We start from the raw sequence: 19837 nt of genomic DNA, 5'->3' as shown, positions 1-19837 counted from the left end.
TTATATGGTATCAACCACGGAAGAAATCGCTATCCATGGCTTGGCAGACTCTTTTAAGGGAGAGCTCTCTTAGCCACTGGGGGTGGCATGAAATGGTAAAAATGCTAGTAAAAAGCTTGTACTAAGCTAGATATGCCAAATTTAGTGAGATAAGGTGGGAACTAGCTTCCAGCATTATTATTTGCCTGGCTATTGCTCTTTACCGGCTGTCTTCTACGATGCCTTGATTGGCGCAAAAGCTAAACACAGAGAGATGGTCAAGTTCACTGAAGAGGGTCTAACGATGAGACTTCTCCAGAAGTTATATTATACTACTGCAAGGTTAAAATATATTGGTAAAGACTCTTTCTACGGTCGTTGCTATGTTGTCAAAATAAGATATGTTGGTAAAGACTGTTTTTCCCACGGCTCGTTGCTGTGTTGTCAATCCGGAAGCAGCAACCTTTCAACTTTATCCTGCACTTGCTCCTCCTCCACAGACTTGTCGTACCACCAACGATACCCTGCATAGCCAACAAGAGACACACCAACTACAGCGGTTGAAACTCCAGCAACACCAACACCACACCAGAACAATAGTTGCGCTGAGGCACTGACATTGCCTATCATCGCAGCTGGAGTAATAACTCCTGCACCGGCGGCGGTGGCTCCCACTGTGAGCGTACCAGCACGCAGCATGGTCAAGGCAACTGTGCTGGACACCATACCGTTCCTGAGGGCCAGTTTAAGCGCTGCTGCTTGGGGGCCATCTGCGGCGATGGACTGAAAGATAGTACCAGCGAGGTTCGGCAATCCTGTTTGCGCCCCCCGGAGAGCTTCAATGAGTTGAAGAGCCAGTCCCGCATTTTGAATAGCGTAGACAACAACTGGGCATGTAATATGAGCGATGGCTCTAGTGTAGCAAACATTATCGCAAACTTACCGCCTGCTCCGATAGCTACTAAGATAATACCGGTGCCTGCAACGATCATTAAACTGCGTGGATCTTTTATTTTTATTGTGTATCCTTTCTCTTTGTTGAAAGTGAACGTGAACGTGAACGAACGCTCAGTGACGAGTTCGGCCATGTTGAACCCGAGTGTGACTATCCAGGATGGAAGGAAAGTGTTCAACTAAGACAAACCGCTGGTATTTAGCGAAAGAGAAAACTTTCTACTCAAGTGCTCTAAGGTAATCGATGACAGTTTATCTGATCTGTCATGAGACACGACTAGGATATTATACTGCTCGAAGAGGGCCGCGTGGCCTATCTAACCTCCGCCATATTTGGTTACTCATCCCCCCCCCCCCTTCTCCCACAGGCTCCCGGACGCTGAGCCGCACTGATTAAAAACAAAGTTTTACCTCAGAAGGCTTCAGAGGCTTCACTCAGTGCTTCTTTCAAGACCTCGCAGGTTATCTCAGCCTCACCGTGAATCGGGATAGCCCGTGATAAATAGAGTAGCTATGGAGTGCTTTCACACTTCTGATGCCCATTGACGGTTAGTTTAAAAGAGGTCAATAGCTCTATTTCTAATTACTTCAAATCGCTCAAATTCCTCATTGGTATACATTTCAGAGCGGCCTCCAACAGCTATTGAAGGAGTCCTTGGACAAGATACTCCGTAGATGCTTTGACACAGACAGAGAGACTATTCAGTAGATCCAGAGCTTCTAGCCTTGGTATCTAGAACTTCATGACACACAGCAATTACAAAATATTTGCTTGCTCTATCAGTGCATCACTCCTTTCGGCGACTCTGGACAAAGAATGTTATGGCCTGGGCAGCAGATTTTACGTGTGTGGCGTTCGACCCTGTGACAGGACTTAGTCGCTTCTAGGACCCCTCTCGATTGCTTCTGATTTGCACAAGCATCAACTGACAGCCCAGCTGCTCCGCCACCAATAACTTCAAGCCACAATCTTTAAAATGCTAAGTTTACTCTTATCTGTGATGTCATAGTGCCATTTGATAAGATGAGTGAAGGGGGCGTAGCTTCTAGGAAGCAGCCAGGAGATGATGAGAATTGCCGATTAGTGCTAAGATGAGTATCTCTATCATTCTTCTGTGAATATCGAATTCGTTTTCTGTGATAAGGGGCAGTTACCATTTAATAGCCAGGCGTATCAAACCACAGTCTTCATATCATCGCTGGTACTACTCTCTTAGTGAGAAACTAAGAACCCTTTGCTTGCAGTTGCACGCTTTCCCGAGTATATTCGCCTCACTTTGTTCTTCAGATCCACTCTGGAGAGGGTAGAATCGGAGATGTTGGATTTGACCACTAGTCGATCATGCACAGCCGGCTTCGCCTTGATCTGAGCCGCTCATGAGCCCCAGAACCAGCTATTAAACCTTCCTACGGTCTTCTACTTTTCATCTCTTGACTACTTGACACGAATAGGAACAACTTTTAACTCTCACTCCAGCATTTTCCCCTACATTCCACGTTGTTAACCACGACCACTACCATTGCGCCACTATGCTCCGAAATAAGCGACCATCCGCGGCTGTTGGACGCTCAAGCAGTGCAGCATATCCATTTGTTGACGCCTTGAGAACTCTAAGTACGCCAACTTAACCCTTCTTAGAATTGTGCTCCTTCTAACGTTGACGCAGACCCAACGGAACAAGAAACGCGAGCCAAGCCATGTATACTCTGCGAAGACATGTACAATTTGAGCTTGAAGATAGACAGTAGCTTCTCCCATGCATGCAGGATGTTTATCAGGTTGGCAGGCCATCCTACTACAGTCAACGAAGACGAAATGAATACTTTTGAGACGCATATAACAACATACAAAACCAAAGTGTTCGAAATTAAGCAGGCAACTGATCATGCAGACGCCATGACAACTATCTCGAGAGCGCTAGCCTGTGTCACTTTTATAGAAACCATCTGGGGCCCAGTATTGAATTATCTATCCGAATCACCTGAGACGAGGTATAATAATAAACCGCCTTGGACCAGTTGGGTTTCAAACCTCAATGAGACAACAAAAGATCTTCCTGGTCTGTTAACCAGGGTATGGGCCAGTCCAAGAGATATATACACCACCGAACAATGGCAAGATATGGTGGCCAAAGTCGAATTCTTGGACAGTACCATTGATTTCGCATTTACAAACGAATATGCCGGACTTGGGTTGAGAAATTTCCATATCGGCACGGAAATCAACAAAGCGATGGCTGAAGCGTTACCCTCAGCAAATAAAATCTCTCGGCCCCTGTTCCAAGAAAAGACCCCTAACAACCCCAAATACGGGACCTGGAAAGGCCAACCGGCATCTATGACTGAGGTATGGAACCCTTTCTATTGCACAGATCTTAGGTATGAGACTAATAGAACGGTAGGCAAAATCTATATTTAGTAGACTTGGCTTCTGGGTCGGCGTAATAACTTTTGCTTCTGGTGCCTTGGGCATCCCCGGCTGGCTCAAGTCGTCGATGGATGCGGGTAAGCTGATGGATGGTGGCCATTGGTTCCTCATACAAACCTGCATCCTGCAATATCTCAGCATCATCATTACTATCTTTGCATCTGAGCAAAAATTCGGAAAGACATTGTGGGCACTTGCGATTGCCTCGTTGATCTGTTCAACGGTAGCCCCGTTTGTGTACACTGTCTCCCCCATACCCTGCAGCACTACAGTGGCATTTGGTGGCGCTGCATTATCCAATTTTGTTATTCAGTATACCCTGCTGCTTCCTACTGAGATTAAGTCTCATACCTCATAGGTGGGGACAACCTAGCTTCCAATACATAAATTTCATCTTTCGCTAAGGCTCTTGTGCGATGATCCACCTCACAAACTCGCCTCCGGGATGTTATAATAGATATCAAGTTCATCATTAAGTCGTTTTATCTCATTTCCAATTAGGAAGTTCAACTCGGCGAAGCGTAAAACTGTCACCGCTGATAAAAGTGTGCTATTATAAGCCAGTGAAATAATAGTTTGTTGCCGATTTTGCCGCACAGCCAACCAGCCCTGCGCCTCACAGCCGAACTCTACAGGAGCTTTGGGACGCCATCCGAGCAAATCCTTTGCTGCTTTCGGTCTAAGCAGGTAGTCTGCATTTAGCAACACACCCGGTACCCGAACAGCGCGCGTTTCATCACTTATTATGACGGGAAAATGGATCAATTGGCTTTGCAGCTTGTTCTACTAGATCTTTCTCGTCGCTGCAACGTAAGCTCATTAAGACAAGGCAAAACGAAATCTGCATCTATGGACCATCTATGGATGCGTTTAATTTCTAGGTTATCCTTTTAATCCTAGCTATAACATATGATAATAGGAGGAGGCAATCAAATTATCCATAGCTTTGCAGGTTAGAATATTAGCTCAGTCAGGAAGGCTAGTCCCGCTAGCAATGGGCAATGCGGCGGCTGGATCGAGCACCTATATTCCTAAATTGCTAATACATAATAAAATTACCACAAGAATCCAGGGCTTAGCAGATATTTTAAAGCTAGGTACTCATTGGTTTTATTAGCATTTGGAGATGGCTTGAACTGTCAAGGATCTTTGTACAAAGGCTTACGAAGGAATACACTACTGCGCTGTATACTCTTATCAATATGTTATGCGTTATTTCTGTTTTTAGAGAACGTTAAAGAGACTAAGAAAAAGCCAAGAAAAAAGTTAAACCGGTACAATTACCTAATGGCTAATGACAGCCTTTTACATATAGGCACAAGCAGCTAGGATGATAACATCTAGACTATTATTGCTGACCAAGCAGCTACGAGCTACTATACCTCATCATTAAGGACAATAAGTACCTAGAAGCAATGCGCATGACAATTTATACTGATAGATATCAGTAGCTACACAGGGTAACTCGCTTACTGCTCAACACAGCAGATTGCCTGTGATAGTCTATCACAAAATCACGCCAAGTAGAACAAAATGTTAAGCTAATATCGCAATCACAACAATCACCATAACAGAACAAGCTGTTTATAAAACATCAACTTGTTATGAAGGACCAGATCCTAACAGTGCGCTCATATCCTAAAAGACCCAATAAATAAAAATCCTTCTCGTACCAGCATGTAGGTATCATGGTATAACATAATCTAGCGTCAACGCTGAGCTAGAAAAGATTAAAGAGACTTAAATGGAGCCTCTTGATGTGAGTCAGCAAATAGACAACGCGAGCTTGTTGCCTATTGACTTATGAGAACCCAACAAAGTACCCATGCAGTTGCTGTTTTAGACGCAAATAGTGGCGACAGCGCAATAATGAAGCTATATCTGCCGCGTTTTCATCCTACCCGCCCTGCATACCAAGGGATCAGTAATCCTATGCTTCAGGCATAAGGTAAGCAGGATACTCCACCGCGACAGCCGAGCAGAGGATACGAGCTGAGATCTTGGCGACGTGATTTGCTGCCTACACTTTGGGCAAGGCTTCGTTAAGAGGCTTGAGCAGAGGATTGTCCGAAATAGGAAAGTTTTGAGATTGCGCTAAATTTCGCCCCAAATTAGTCTCCGCGGAAAACGAATCTGACATTCCCAGTTGACGCTTCAAATTTGTTAAATGCCAATTAAAGCTTATAAATTTAATTATGATGATGCCAGAATCTACTTAGAAATCATCTCGTAGATTGAAATTTATAAGCCGAAATATGAAGAAACACATGCTAGCTACTTACACTTAGCTGCGCGCTAGAGTTGCAGCATAGACAAGAAGACATATAATGGCAAAGTACACTCTTCATGTCTTTAGCAATTGCTTCTTCAACACTCAGTGATCTAAAAGAGGTCAATCATGAACGAGGTGTTACGTGACTCGCCCTTTGGGCAGCTAGTCCGCTATCTGAGCAAGAACAAATACTTCCAGTATGCCGAAGAACGAGATGGATTCCAAAACCCCTATTACGGTTCGAAAGCTTTGCAGAAGGAAGACGAGATAGAACTTCCCACTACGGCCGCCTCTTCGAATACTACTCTAGAAGAGACTACGAATTCTCAAGGAGCTACGACCGAGTCTCCACTTGCCGAAGCAACCAACGACGTGGAAAATGGCCAATCAGACAATCCGATCGAGAGGGTCATGACTATGCAGAGTCATAGTGAAGTCCAGAGAACAGAAAGCCGCCCTATTAAACCAACAACTACAAGCAATGGGACAATATTGGTTGATTGGTACACCACTGGTAATATTCCCTAGTCATATCAGCATAATGAATTTGCTTTGGAGCATGAATATTAGGGGGGAAAAAGTGATCTTTTCGGCACAACTAACAAGATCTTAGATGATCCCGAGAACCCGCAAAACTGGACTGCGCTTCGAAAAGGCTTTATAGCTTTCCAAATATGGTAGATACGGCCCACAAAATTGCCTGTCAAACTGAATACTAATTTCACAAGCATCTATTCTTTTGCTGTGTATTTCGGCTCTTCTATCTATATCGGTGCAGTACCTGAGGTAGTAGAAAGATACGGCATCAGCATCGAGGTTTCTTCTTTAGCCCTCGCTTTATATGTTTTTGGATGTTAGTAGATCAATCTGTGCTTGCATCATCTCTCGGCTGCTAACTATAGACTAATGCAGATGGCTTTGGTGCTATGATATTTTCTCCATTGAGCGAGTAAGAATCTCCGAACCTCCCGGTGATCGAAAACTTCCGAAACTAAATAGTCTCCAGAATTGCTGCGATTGGTCGAAATCCCCCATACATAATCACGCTCTTCATCTTTACAGTACTTTGGGTCCCAGCATCCCTTGTGGATAACTTTGCTGGATTTGTTGTTCTTCGCTTTTTGACAGGATTTTTCGGTAAGTTACAAATGGCTGCTCTTAGTGTAGAAGATATTAACGTAGTTGATGAATAGGTGCGCCATGCCTTGCCACTGGAGGTGCTTCATTTGCCGATGTTGTAAGATCGTCTCCTCATACCGACCTAAACCATGGACTCTTAACTAACCTGGATTTAGTATCCACTTATTCATGTGCCTTACCTGTTGGTGATTTGGGGCGGAGCCAGTATGTCCTATGTCTTGCGCATACAAGAAATTGGATTCAGAAACTGACAAAATATGTTTGTTTAGCTGTATTTGGCCCTGCTCTCGCACCTGTAATCTCGAACTTTAGTGCCCCTGTCGAAGGATGGCATTGGGTATCCTGGGAGATGCTGTGGCTTAGTGCTCCTATTCTTTTGGGTTTCTTCTTTTTTCTACCTGAAACCTCGTCGGCCACGATCCTTTATTACAGAGCACAGCGATTACGGAAAATAACTGGCAACGATCGATACCGCTCACAATCAGAAATCGACCAAACAAAGCAACAGATGACGATGAAAGATGTTCTATACAATGCCATAATTAAGCCGGTCGAAATCAACGCTCTTGATCCTTCCGTGCTCTTCTCCACCATCTATACCAGTCTTGTCTACGCCATTTTCTATTCTTTTTTCGAAGCTTTCCCTCTTGTTTTTTCAGGTGTATACGACTTCAAATTCACGCTCTCTGGGCTACCATTTTTGGGAGTCTTTCCAGGGCTGTTTGTGGCTGCTACCCTGTGCGTGGTTTCGTGGCACTTCCAGGTAGTCAAGCCTTTTAGAACTGAAGGGTTCAAAGCATTCGGAATTCCAGAAAATCGCTTGGTTCCGGCGCTGTTCGCGTGTTTTTGGCTTCCTGTCGGCCTGTTCCTTTTCGGTATGTCATTCCAAGGCGCATCGTTTCAATGGTATTATACTAATATGTCTTGTTTAATGACAATAGCATGGACATCTCGCCCTAGCGTTCACTGGATTGCCCCTATTATAGGGTTATCGTTATCTATTGTTGGAACATTCACAATTATTGTCTGCATGCTACAATACGTGGCTTTCACCTATCCGAAATATTCTGCCTCGCTATTCGCTGCGAATGACTTTGCTCGTTCGACTCTGGCGGCGGGTGCGATTATGTTCTCGCGGCCAATGTTTGTAAATATGGGAATCCACTGGGGAGTATCTTTGCTTGCATTTTTGGACATCGTATGCTGCATCTTGCTGTTTGGACTTTGGAAATTTGGGCCAAGCTTGCGCGCTCGTAGCCGCTTCGCTGAGGCCTAGGTGGCTTTAAACACAAGTTGCTAAAATCAGCCGCATCTATTTGTTTGCATTTCTTTCATATAGACTGTTCCTTAATTTCACATAGATGGACAGTTGAGGCATAGAGAAGTTGGAAAAGTAATTACTTATTAGCATTAATATTAGAGTAAGAAGTATTGATACCACATATATTATTTAATGGATGTACTGATGAAGTTTTCCTTGTCGCCAGGGTGTGCAATATGGCAAGTAATCTAATCGAAGACGATAGCAGCTAAGGCTCTACATATCAGATTGGTTAAAATTTATTCAGCCTGTGCAATTATACTTGGTTAATCGCGCGCCAAGATCTCCCGCCATTTTCTACGGTAGGACCGACAGCATGAGGAGCCATCTTTTGCTAGGCTCCCCTGCTTCTATCCGGTAGTCTCACCCTATCCACGAAAGGGGAAAATGGTGGTGGTGCTTGCTGAAGCCAGGCATAATAGCTTATCGCCCCATATTCATTTCATTGACCAGTCACAGAGCTTGGAATCAGATCCAGCGGAGTTTGTTGCGGAGTTTCGAGCCCTTCACCTCCATATGTCGTCCAATGCTTATTAATTAATATACATCGGGTGCTTTTGATAATGGCCCTTTCAAAATATGTGTCAATATTTGCCTGATTCAATCGGTTAGATAAAGCTTTATTTTCGGCCGCGCAAATTGATCTGAAATGGTAAATTACGGTGTTTCACGTGGATGTGCGGAATGCAAAAAGCGGCGGAAGAAGGTGATTCTCATTCCTCATTTGTCTAATAAGCGGATTCCTTTGAGCTGACTTTAACACAGTGTGACGAACTTCGACCTGTAAGTCATACAGCCTCAATCACAGAGAGAAGATTTAACAGTGGGCTCTACCACCCATATTATCTAGGCCTGCAGACGCTGTACAAAGTCTGGCAGAAATTGCCCTGGATATAAGGACGAATCCGCTCTATTATTTCGTCACTGGTCTGGTTACCAATCTTCTAACTCTCTGTCAACTTCCTGGTGGTCATCAGAAACCGACGACGAGGCTCTTGAAAAGCTATCTCTAGATATTTTCGTGACAGAATTTACTACAAAATCGACGCATCAGAAAGCATCCAGGGGATTTCTCGATGGTATAGAGCCATTATTGAAGAGTAATAACCCAGAATCTTCACTCGTATGCTCTGCAAAGATAGTGGCACTTGCTTCTATAGGTATTCGACTGAAACGAAAAAGTCTTATTATCAAGACGGAGAAACACTATGGCGATCTTCTCCACTGTCTTCACCAATCATTGTACGCAGAAACGAGATGCGTGTCAATCGAATCGTTATACACTGCCGTTCTCCTAGGTCTTTACGAAGTAAGAAATTTTCAAGATATTCCAATGTCTCCTCCTAACAAAGAGATGATACAACACAGATCATCATCTCCCGCAGTACATCACCTATGCAATATATTGCGCACGTCAGAGGTGTTTGTGCAATTCTTTCAAGCCCCAAGTCGCCATTTAGTCTTGATTCCGGCAGACTTATGTTCCAACCGGGCAATCATCTCATGGTAAAGTTAAATGGGAATACGAAAAACATGCTTGATAAGCTAATGAATTCATGAAGAAAGAAAATGATATAGTCGCATATTGGCCGCTAGATGATGAACATGCACAGAATCTCAACGTTACGTTGCTAAAATTTCAGGATTTTTCTCATCGAGCTGAAGTGCATCTGATGAAAGAAGCCCCCCCAATGGATGAATCTAAACTGCTACACCAAGAAGCACTAACGCTCGATGAAGAATTTTCACACTGGAGTGAATCTTTTACTGATCATCCGCCGTACACGCGAGTGACTATTGGCTCTTTTGATGAATCAACCGCAGCTTTATCTGAATGTGACTACTGCCACTCAGGCCCGGTAGATACATACACTGATCGTACGTCAATCGCATTTACATCACGGACTCAGCGTAATGGCTAATTCGTCTAGATTATATCGCAGCAATATGGAACACTTACCGTAAATCACACATCATGCTTCTCGATATAATAGCACATCTAGAAAGGCATATCTCTAAAGAAGAAATACCATTGAAGCTTAGAGTGCGAGTCGAGAAGATTGTCGCAGATATAATTGCATCTATCCCTTACCATCTCGCTTACAACGTTGACGAATACTTGATTTGTATACAGTCTCAAAGGTCAGAAATCACTTCTAGTAGGCCATTTAGCGGTTTCTTATTATTATATCCGCTCTTTGAGGCTGCAAAATGCCATATTGTACCCCATGAAGATAGGTTGTATTTGCTTCGCTGTCTATCCTGGATAGGGGAACATATGGGGATAGGTCAAGCCTCCCTATTATCAGCGTGTGTGAATAGGAGGATAAATGAGACCCATCCACTACATGACTCAGATTTCCCTTTTCAAAGAGTATCTGAAGGGACGGTATTGATCTGCGCTAGCATGGGCTTTCTTCCAAAATACGACAAAGAGCTCCCATAAGAGAATAAGACTAAGACATATTCAATAATGAAAGCGGAAATACCACAGAAAACGAATGAATTTGCATAGGAGAAAAAATTGAAAGGTGTCCAGTTTGTAATCTGAATATAGAATGGCTCAAGATATGAACTCTACGGATAATTCCGATTATGTTGAGACACTCAATCAGTGTGAGAATTCGAGCCCTGGAATAACAATACCCTGTGCTGCTCCTTTACTTATATGGCTCTTTTGAGTTAGCTTTGCGCAACTCTCTCTGTCAATCCTAGCCAATGCAGTGCTCAGTTTTCAAGACATCAGCAAAGAACAGGGTGGCTGGTGGAGTCTAGATCTAGATGCACCCAAATGTAGCTAGCTTTGCGCAAAAGTTCTAAATGTAAAGTCAAACAATGCGAGATGCGGATTTTGCTTTGAAATCGTATGAAGCGGAAATAAAAGAAAGTTTCATATATTTGAGATGGTATTTAATCCAATGTAGACAATGAAGAAGATTTCATGAATTGCAGCTCTTTCTGTTGATCTGTTCAAGGCTTCTATGCAGTCGGATCCTCCAGCAACCTCAGTCGACGAAACGAAAAATGACATTCATTCGAGATACAGCCATCGGGGCAATAGTTAGAGCAGCGAGTGGTAACAAATTGCTCAAATACCCAGAGGAGCAAGACGGCTTTACTCTGCCCGCAGAGTATCAATCGAGAGTCCAGCAGCCATCGTCCTCCGTCCTGTCGCTGCCCTCTCGAAAAACAAAGGAAGATGTAGAAGCTGCTGCTACAGATCCATCTTCAGCGTCTGAGGATTCAGAAAAAGAAGTTTTGGCTGTTACGTGGTATTCTGATCAAGATCCCGAAAATCCACAAAATTGGTCCAACGGAAGGAAAATATGGGTGTCAACTCTCCTGTTTCTCTATACAGTTGCCGCTTATATGGGAGCATCGATATATACAGTCAGCGAGGAAGGAGTCATGGAGAAATTTGGGGTCAATCAGTCAGTTGCATCTCTCGGACTGACTCTCTACGTCTTTGGTTACGGCATTGCTCCGATGATTCTGTCACCACTGACGGAGATTCCCGCTATTGGCCGCAATCCGCCATATGCCATTACTTTTTGTCTATTCACGATTCTCACTATTCCCGCTGCCTTGGTTGATAACATTGGAGGATTGTTGGTGGTTAGATTCCTACTTGGGATCTTCTGCTCTCCGGCTTTGTCCACTGTGGGGGCTAGCTATGGCGATTTTATAAGCCCCGCCAATGTGCAAGCTGTGATTGCGTTATGGTCGGTTGGTGCAAGTTCAGCTCCCGTAAGTATCATAACATGTCCATCCCTATATATATATTGTAAAAGCCAACTTATATTAAATCTCCTTTTAGGTAATGGGGCCTGTCGTTGCAGGATACGCAGTCGAAAAGATGGGCTGGCGATGGAGTGCATGGGAGTTGCTTTGGCTCTCAGCGCCAATGACAGTTTTAATGCTCTGCACGCTACCAGAAACTTCTAGCGATACAATACTCCTTCGAAGAGCCAAACGACTCAGATTGGTAACTGGCTGCGACAACTTTAAGCACGAATCTGAGATTCATCACTCTCATTTGAGCGCCCGAGAAATTACTTCTCGAGCATTGATCAAGCCTTTGGAAATTAACGCCCTCGACCCAGCCGTGTTGTTTACAACGGTATATCTGGCATTAGGATATGCTATATATTACTCATTCTTTGGGTCATTTCCACTTGTTTACAGAGATATTTACGGGTTTAGCCTCGGAGCTATGGGGTTGGCTTTCCTCTCTATGATGGTGGGTCTACTTATTACGAGCGTGGGCCTCGGTTACTACATGTACTTCATCGTTGATCGAAGCAATATCAATGACGCTCCTCTAGAAGCAAAGCTAATACCAGGTATATTTGGGTCAATATGTATACCCGTAGGCTTGTTTCTTTTTGGTACGTTCAGAAATCTTATTGACCCTCAACATGAGATTTAATCTAATGGCATATTAGCATGGACTTCTAGGCACTCGATACATTGGATTGTATCTATGATCAGCGTTGGGATATGCCACAGTGGCGTCTTCCTTATAGGACAAGCCGTCCTCGGTTATCTACCCTCCACTTACCCTCGCTATGCTGGGTCACTATTCGCTGCGAATGGACTTGCTCGGAGTCTTTTTGCGGGTTCCGCTGTCTTATTTTCTCCGCCTATGTTTAAAAAGTTGGGCGTATCTGGAGGTGTGAGCTTATTAGGAGGCCTGAGTGCGCTGTGTATCATAGGTATGGTTGGCCTTTACATTTTTGGTGCCAATCTTAGGCGAAGGAGCAAGTTTGTGGTATCGTAAGTAGTTGAGCAAGGCTTTTATATATGGTCCATACTTTGGAAAAAGCCTTTTAGTCATGGCATACAACTTATATGTCTCTGGAATATGGGTAGTATTGAGGGCTATTGAGAGACAGACGAGGAGACACTGATGAAAGTTGATATATTTCTATTCTATGCTTGCAATCTATACATTAACAGCATCCAAATAGACATTTTAAGATTTTAATAGATTTAATTTTTATTAAGGGACTATTCGCCGTAGAAAAAGTACTTACGTAGTATCCTACAGACAGCCATCACCTTACTCCGCTGCGGAGACGGGTTTATTCTCTAAGGCTGTTCGGGTTAATAAAAACTGAAATATATAGTTTCTAAGATATATAGCGTAGAATTAAGCTATAGATAGACGACTAACACTGTTGAGAGAACAATCACATATGAAAATAGGAACTAAGAAAGAAAAAAATACGACTGGAAGATAAAAGTTTACATATTGTAAGCAGTAAAAACATCAGGATAATAAGAGTCTCATTTTCTAAAAGTAATAGAGGCAGTAGAAGCAGTAAAACAGCTAGATATTAACAAACTGTAATTCTACATCATCATGTGGAGTGAACCAGAAATTTAGACGGCCCTTCAACTCATAATTATTCTCTTCCAGCCTCCCATCTTTAGAGATATGCTTGCTCTCAGAGTCAAATGTGACCTGAGCGACTTTACCCTTAGTGTATTCTCCATCTAGCTCATCTTCATCGTTCATCCTCCGTGAAAATTCTATGGTAATGCACTGCACGCTTAAATGTTTGTGCAAGCTCTGGACTTCATCTACGCCTAGACGACACTGCCCCAAGGCCCTGCTGGAATGTCGGAAGCAAGGCTTCATTCGTCTCACTTTTCGCCAAACTCTATAACTAGCTACAGCCATGCAAAGTGCTAAGATGACTTGGAAAAAGAGATACTGGCTGACATGTCTCAGACACTGTATTCTGCTGCATTTATAAGTGAGGACATAATTGGATGGTAATGCAAACAAGATGCCTGACAGGACTAGCGGAGGATTACGAATTCGCTACGTGCGTTTGCTTGATGCGCACCAGGTCGTATTAATCGTAGACTTTCTATTTATAGCATCTTAGGTGAAGATTAAGAGCTCTTTGCCGGCTACATAAAGGTAAGACAGCCTGCTATATGCTAACCACCGTATTTTCGTCATTCTCAAAGTTAACTGCCTACAAGATTCTCTTTTGTAACATATTTGATTAAGAACCTCTTATTTTCTTTAAAATACCAAGAAAATGTTGTTGAGAGCTATTATTTATGTCATTACCTTTAGTGGCTTATTGTACAGCGTTCCTACATCCTTAGAGCAACGCAGTCCTGGGGAAGCCAACTATTATGACCCACCGATCAATCCATTTTGCGAGCATCAATGCCTTTCAGTCCCATGCTATCCGCCTGGCCAATGCATTAATGACTGTTGCATTGTACTCCCAATTGCTGAACGCGTATAAGAAACAAGAAAACCTCGGCATTAATGGGATACGGCGAATTTGTGGGCAGGGCTGCATGCAGGGCTGCATCGCATGAATAGGGTCGCTGGACAAATGGGACATTACAACTCGCTAAATAAGTTCTTTTATTATTCTATCAAATGCATAGCCAATAAATAATGCTCAGCGGCCAAGACCAATCAGTATTCGACATGGAAACTCTTCAGATGTGTTGGCTTGTGTCCACTGAGAATAAACCACTTTTCTATCATCAATTTCGTGTTCAATATCCGTGATACTTAATGTCCAGTTGCTGCGGTCGCTTGAAAGGAGGAATCATGTTCAGGGCGGCAAGTTCTTCAAAGGTCTTGATGAGAGAGTCGCCCGATTCAATGAAGCCATTCCATCCTTGCTTTCGGCTCTTGGTCATGCTATAAATCGCCACCGAGTTAGCTTAATTCTGTAATAGCAGTGTGCATTTGATGATTCTTACCTCAAGCTTCTTCCCCAACCTCCAAGGATCTCCTTGTCCAAGAGACCAAATATCTCTGGTACCTTGTCAAAAGGATCGGGGTTCGGTGTCAGATTGTGCCTTGCCTTCAAAGTCTCCCATGCCTGTTTAACTTCAGGCTTGTTTGCCCAGTCTTCGAATGTCCACGCAACCCTGAACTTGCCAGCAGGTCCAAAGCCTCGAGGCGGGGGAACAATTGGCAATTCAACAGTCTGGTATTTGGAATCATCTTCCTCGGGGATTCCATAGGGAATGCCATAGAGAGCGGCAAGAACGGGCCAAAATTGACCATAAGTGAAAACACCCCCATCAGCAATGTTCAAGGCTTGGTTGCGGGCAGAAGGTGTGAGCGCTGCCCACTCAGCGTGATAGCCAATAAGAAGTGCAGACGATAGGTGTTTCTCGACATCCCAAGCGGCGGTATCACCGGGGAATTCAAGTGATCCTCCGAGTTCTTTTTGGATAGCAGCGTACAGAGAAAATCCGAAAGCAACGTTCATTGCTGCATCGCGCACAGCACCAATGATGAAACCTGGTCGAGTAACGTTCCATTCAGTGTTGTTGTCGCTTGACCATTTCCAGAGTAAATCTTCCTGTGGGTAGTAGAAGTTTGGTGCTGACAAGACGCGAGGGTTTTCTTCTTCCATTGGGTTCATGGCAGGCCCAAGGTGCAATCCGTAATGCTTAGCGCCTGTCTGGAGAAGAAATCTCTTGGGGACTTTTTGCGCCAGGGTCAATGCAGAGAGAAAGTTGGACAACAGAAGCACTACAGTTGTTAGACATAGAAGTTAACTGATGATTAAATCGTTGACTCACTATTCAGTCTCTCCAACTCATCGGTGTCAGACCAGACGCCGGGGGGTTGGATGTATGAAGTGAAAAAGACATAGTCTCTAATAACACAGTCAGATCAGTCAATCATGCAACCTTTGCTTTGCGGAATGTAATTCCGTAAAAAATAGAAGTTGCTTTGTAAAATATTAACTTACACCTCTACACAGTGTTCTTTCAATTGTTCGGCAATCTTTTCAGGCGACTCCAAAAAGTCGACTGCGAGATACTTGATGTTGCCTTTGACGAGAGTCGTAGGTGGCTTTCTGCTCAGTGCATAGATGGTTCCCCAACGTTCTGGAGCCTCAGCCAGCACGCGAAGCATATGTGCGCCAGTAATACCATTGGCGCCGGTCACGATGGCAGAATATTTCTTGCCTTCCGCATCGGGGAATGTAGGGAGGCCATAGAACTCGTCTTTGGAGAAGACGCTGTGAGTCTTGACGCTGTTCCAAGCCATTGTAAACAGTGGAATGGCCAATGATAAAGTAAAAGAATTGATATAATAAAAGAGTAGTAAAGGGTGTTTAATCGCTGTGTGGATGCAAGTGATGAGGAAAATTATGTCACTACGTCCGGCGAGGATGCAGGTATTTATATATTTCACACGCACGCAACGAAGAGTATGATGGGCTAATATTTTGGCTGACTGATGATAGAATTTCTAAGCGTTTGGTGGATAGAATACACGAGTTGCGGATTAGAATACAAGTGGCCTATTCGCCAACTGTCTTGGAAACTCATCTCGGCTTGATTGCTAAGAAACCATTTTCTACCTTATCTGGAAACCCCGCAGGATCCATCCATCCATCCATCCCAGCCTTTGCTCCACAGCCAAACGCCTCTTTTCTCTCTTTGCAGCAACTAGTCCACCACCCATGCACTAAAATTTCTTCTAGTTTGGTCCGCAGCTAGCACACAGCTCAGAGCCAAAATAGTTTGCATCGTTGAACGCCATGGGACGCAATCACATCTCCGGAATTCCCGAGGTAACTGTATAGACAGTATCCAGATACAAGAAAATTTGTTATTCCCACGTTGCGACAAACTTGACAACTGGCTCAGCAACTATAACCAGAGAGTTTCTTACAGCGGCGAAAAAATTGACAGGGCAATTAAGTGGTGCCTACATCTCTATTCGTTTTGAGATTCTAAAATTAGCGGGGTAATGTTAGAGCGTCACAGTCATTGAGCAAAGATGTGTTCTTGATGTAACATAGGTAGAACATTTAATACTTTCAGCTGATATGTCTTATGACAGTAATGAAGTATGCATTTTTTAAATTTACAATCTACAAGCATGAATTTACCCCTCATGTTTAACACCGATTCTATATCCTATTCGCTAGACAAGTTTATTCCTCTGCCACTAAGACACCGCGATACCTCATCTTCCCCTCTCTCAAAGCCGTCATTGCCTCTTCCACGCCTTTCGTGGTAAGGGGCCATTTCATGATGGTGGGCTTGACATCATTGCGGACTGCAAACTCCAGCATTTTCTGGATTTCAGCCCGGGGTGCCCCTGCAGAGCCTTGGATGCTAATGCCTCGCACCAACAAGTCCATCATGGGAACGGCAGATTGATCAAAGCTAACGATCAAAGCGTAAATTTTGCCAGCCGTGGCAGTCAGTTGGATCATTCTGCATAAACCCATTAGTCCCCGAGAATTGTTGATGAGATTTTTTTTGCTCTTTACTTACCGCTTGAAGTCTGGCTGCGCACTTCCGCAGAGCAGCATGTGGTTCACTTGCTTAATGCCCTCCAGTGAAGAATCAGCAGTCAAAACGTGGTACTCAGTTGCACCCAATTTCAGTGCATCCTCTCTCTTGGATTCGCTGCTTGAGAATACGACTACTTCGCATCCAATCTTGGCAGCAAATTGAATGGCCAAGTGTCCCAGTCCTCCGATGCCAACGACGCCAACACGATCGGTAGGCTTGATACCGTACAACGCGAAAGGCGACCACACTGTAGCACCGCCGCACATCAGAGGAGCAGCGTAAGCGCCATCAAGACCATCAGGGATCTTGAACAGTGAATCCGCATCCCAGACAGCGTGGCTGGCAAAAGAGCCAACATCGTGGTCATGAGATCCGAACTCTGTCTTGTTCTCGCAATAGACATCCAGTCCTTGACAGAGAGTTAGCTACCTATGTATAGGTTGGGCAACTGATTGCAGGGCGCTAAAACTTACCAGTAAGACAAGGTTGACAGTGCCCGCAAGTCTTGTGGACCCATCCGAATCCGACTCGGTCGCCAACCTTGACGGCGGTAACATCCGAGCCGATATCCTGGACGATACCTACGCCTTCGTGGCCCAAAGCCACGCCGGCATGAAGGAAATGCTCATCTGTTCCGCATAGTCCAGAGTGTGTGATTTTGAGATAGGCTTCGTTGCGGCCAAGCTGGCGCTGTGAAGTGGCTTCAACAATCTGTCCACTCGCAGATCCACGCTGAACTGTGAAAGAGTAGCTCATGTTGGGCAGTTTTTGTGTATTGTTGAATTAATGTAATTGTATTGTGGGTTTAAGTTAATTGATTTAGAATGTGAAGGTGAGATGAGATGCAAAGATATTTCAGTCATTGTTGTTTGGGCCAGGAAACTGGTATTTATGGTGGAACTGCTGAGGCCAGCAATTGAAGTGGCTAACGTACCATCTTCAGCTTCTACCAATTACACCAAGATCCATTCAGCCAAGATTGGTAATGCAACGTGCATTCAAACTTAGTGTCACCTCTAAGAGTGAATAATAGGACACTTAGTGATTGATAATACGCCCAGCTGTAGTGCATCGATTTATAATGTGGTATAGATGGTTGCGAAGTTCAAGGAAACAAAGGAAGTTTGAAGCGGGTTGCTAGCTCCATCGGCCTAGGAAGCTAACTCTTCAACATCAACATATTTGGATAATGGAGCCCCATAAAACATATGTAACATGGCTTACGAAGACAATTAGAGCTGAAAATTGGAGAAATCAAGAAGCTAATGGAACAACTTCTGGGATGGCCGAGTTACGTCGCCGTCGGAATCGCGGCTGACATTGGGATCGAATCCGAAATTGAGATTTGAAGAGATTTCGGGACCAAACAGAGAGGATCGTGACGAAATACAGGCGCCATTACCGCATAGCGTTATCTTGACAGGCATAAGCTGGGGACAGTTCAGGAGCTATGAGAGCGCTAAGGCACTGCGGTTTCTGAAAAGGGAAATCTTTTGAAGGCCCCACTGATGCATAGCGGCATCCCTTTTGGGTAATTTTGGAAAGCTGTGGATGACTCTTAGTGCTATCACGGCTCGCGCTATGTGGCGTTACGACGGATGCTCCCTGCGAGCTGATTAGTAGGGCAGCCACAGACAGAGTTTTCCCGTGGGCAAAGTACCTTTAATCTGATTGATGGTTTTTCTTTGTACAGACAAGTACCTCTTCGTACCGACTGCCATTCAGCCTTTTGGCCCTGGCTCAAAGCAGACTAACAAGCGACAGACATGTGAGAGAGCTTGTCTTATGCTGGAGAGCTGGAGAAGAGTTCATACAATCATAACAGTAACGGACAGTAGTAGAGCAATTTACTAATTATGAGCTTGACCATAATTTCCAGATAGTAGCACGTGGTAAATAGATTATACAAATGTTGCTTCGGTTACAATGCCACATTGGTCCAAGTCGACTATATTCCGCGTATTGCTTCATTATCGCGTTAAAAGGGTCCTACCTATTAGGTGAGATATCATCTCATGAATCAGAATACCTACCTTCACAGGCATAGCTTCTAGTACTAAATATAACTCTAATCCTTGCCCGTCTCCATCTTGATGCTCCCGACGCAGTGGTGGTGCCACACTTGAGTCTATATTGACGGATAATCCGCCCCAGTCAAATGAGTTCTTTATATACGGCGGGGATAAATACGATATTTAGCAACTGTGAAATGCCTTTTTGAGCTTTTAACGGTTCTTTTAATAATGGGTCTATGCAAACGAGATTAGACGTCTTACGAGCCATCCACCTTGCCTCATCATACAAGCCTGCCGTCGACATTAGAACTATCTTCTACGACAATGCTATTGCATATCACAAGCTACAGTCAAAATTTCTCTTAGGCTAAGTTTTGTGGAACTACGATTGTGAAAGCGGAGAAACAGAGCTT

At 44.0% G+C, this 19837-nt stretch overlaps 6 protein-coding genes across 6 annotated transcripts; 3 read left to right on the top strand and 3 right to left on the bottom strand.

The window, feature by feature from the left end:
• Positions 1–395: 395 nt before the first annotated feature.
• GGI43DRAFT_416467 (uncharacterized protein) lies at positions 396–699 on the bottom strand. The gene has a single exon (XM_083207295.1). The coding sequence runs from the start codon at positions 676–678 to the stop codon at positions 424–426; it is 255 nt and encodes an 84-aa protein (XP_083056179.1). The 5' UTR covers positions 679–699; the 3' UTR covers positions 396–423.
• Positions 700–2019: 1320 nt separating this feature from the next.
• GGI43DRAFT_416465 (uncharacterized protein) lies at positions 2020–3735 on the top strand. The gene is made up of 3 exons (XM_083207294.1): positions 2020–2548; positions 2601–3280; positions 3336–3735. Exons 1-3 carry the CDS (start codon positions 2464–2466, stop codon positions 3717–3719), a joined length of 1149 nt encoding a protein of 382 aa, XP_083056178.1. The 5' UTR covers positions 2020–2463; the 3' UTR covers positions 3720–3735.
• Positions 3736–5759: 2024 nt separating this feature from the next.
• Positions 5760–8049, top strand: GGI43DRAFT_430823 (major facilitator superfamily domain-containing protein; the record flags this gene model as incomplete). Its single annotated transcript, XM_083209331.1, has 9 exons — positions 5760–6160; positions 6215–6310; positions 6362–6486; positions 6546–6582; positions 6640–6770; positions 6827–6870; positions 6929–6977; positions 7043–7648; positions 7760–8049. The coding sequence occupies 9 exons, from the start codon at positions 5760–5762 to the stop codon at positions 8047–8049; spliced, it is 1779 nt and encodes a 592-aa protein (XP_083056177.1).
• Positions 8050–10652: 2603 nt separating this feature from the next.
• Positions 10653–13004, top strand: GGI43DRAFT_430821 (MFS transporter; the record flags this gene model as incomplete). Its single annotated transcript, XM_083209330.1, has 4 exons — positions 10653–10710; positions 11327–11841; positions 11912–12482; positions 12540–13004. The coding sequence occupies 4 exons, from the start codon at positions 10653–10655 to the stop codon at positions 12872–12874; spliced, it is 1479 nt and encodes a 492-aa protein (XP_083056176.1). The 3' UTR covers positions 12875–13004.
• Positions 13005–14474: 1470 nt separating this feature from the next.
• Positions 14475–16403, bottom strand: GGI43DRAFT_416463 (SDR family oxidoreductase). The gene is made up of 4 exons (XM_083207293.1): positions 15846–16403; positions 15673–15749; positions 14839–15622; positions 14475–14776 (listed from the first exon to the last, which is right to left on the bottom strand). The coding sequence occupies exons 1-4, from the start codon at positions 16145–16147 to the stop codon at positions 14629–14631; spliced, it is 1311 nt and encodes a 436-aa protein (XP_083056175.1). The 5' UTR covers positions 16148–16403; the 3' UTR covers positions 14475–14628.
• A 576-nt stretch (positions 16404–16979) lies between these two features.
• GGI43DRAFT_225120 (NAD(P)-dependent alcohol dehydrogenase) lies at positions 16980–18260 on the bottom strand. The gene is made up of 3 exons (XM_083200424.1): positions 17883–18260; positions 17389–17818; positions 16980–17328 (listed from the first exon to the last, which is right to left on the bottom strand). Exons 1-3 carry the CDS (start codon positions 18163–18165, stop codon positions 17043–17045), a joined length of 999 nt encoding a protein of 332 aa, XP_083056174.1. The 5' UTR covers positions 18166–18260; the 3' UTR covers positions 16980–17042.
• Between the last annotated feature and the right edge of the window lie 1577 nt (positions 18261–19837).

This window comes from Trichoderma evansii (assembly GCF_050947405.1).
Source record: "Trichoderma evansii strain SZMC 28006 chromosome Unknown GGI43scaffold_28, whole genome shotgun sequence".
Taxonomy (NCBI): Eukaryota; Fungi; Ascomycota; class Sordariomycetes; order Hypocreales; family Hypocreaceae; genus Trichoderma; species Trichoderma evansii.
Note: the sequence above shows the minus strand (reverse complement) of the source record. Positions and strands in the feature narration are given on the sequence as shown.

What these genes read in the sequence shown, in the direction of transcription:
- GGI43DRAFT_225120 (XM_083200424.1), bottom strand. Translation starts at nt 18,165, where the DNA reads ATGAGCTACTCTTTCACAGTTCAGCGTGGATCTGCGAGTGGACAGATT. An exon ending in CTGTCAACCTTGTCTTACTG is followed by an intron (nt 17,819 to 17,882) that starts GTAAGTTTTAGC and finishes CTCTCTGTCAAG; the next exon opens with GACTGGATGTCTATTGCGAG. An exon ending in GCGCAGCCAGACTTCAAGCG is followed by an intron (nt 17,329 to 17,388) that starts GTAAGTAAAGAG and finishes GGGTTTATGCAG; the next exon opens with AATGATCCAACTGACTGCCA.
- GGI43DRAFT_416463 (XM_083207293.1), bottom strand. Translation starts at nt 16,147, where the DNA reads ATGGCTTGGAACAGCGTCAAGACTCACAGCGTCTTCTCCAAAGACGAG. An exon ending in AAAGAACACTGTGTAGAGGT is followed by an intron (nt 15,750 to 15,845) that starts GTAAGTTAATAT and finishes CTGTGTTATTAG; the next exon opens with AGACTATGTCTTTTTCACTT. An exon ending in GGTTGGGGAAGAAGCTTGAG is followed by an intron (nt 14,777 to 14,838) that starts GTAAGAATCATC and finishes GGCGATTTATAG; the next exon opens with CATGACCAAGAGCCGAAAGC.
- GGI43DRAFT_416467 (XM_083207295.1), bottom strand. Translation starts at nt 678, where the DNA reads ATGCTGCGTGCTGGTACGCTCACAGTGGGAGCCACCGCCGCCGGTGCA.
- GGI43DRAFT_416465 (XM_083207294.1), top strand. Translation starts at nt 2,464, where the DNA reads ATGCTCCGAAATAAGCGACCATCCGCGGCTGTTGGACGCTCAAGCAGT. An exon ending in TGACGCCTTGAGAACTCTAA is followed by an intron (nt 2,549 to 2,600) that starts GTACGCCAACTT and finishes ACGTTGACGCAG; the next exon opens with ACCCAACGGAACAAGAAACG. An exon ending in AACCGGCATCTATGACTGAG is followed by an intron (nt 3,281 to 3,335) that starts GTATGGAACCCT and finishes ATAGAACGGTAG; the next exon opens with GCAAAATCTATATTTAGTAG.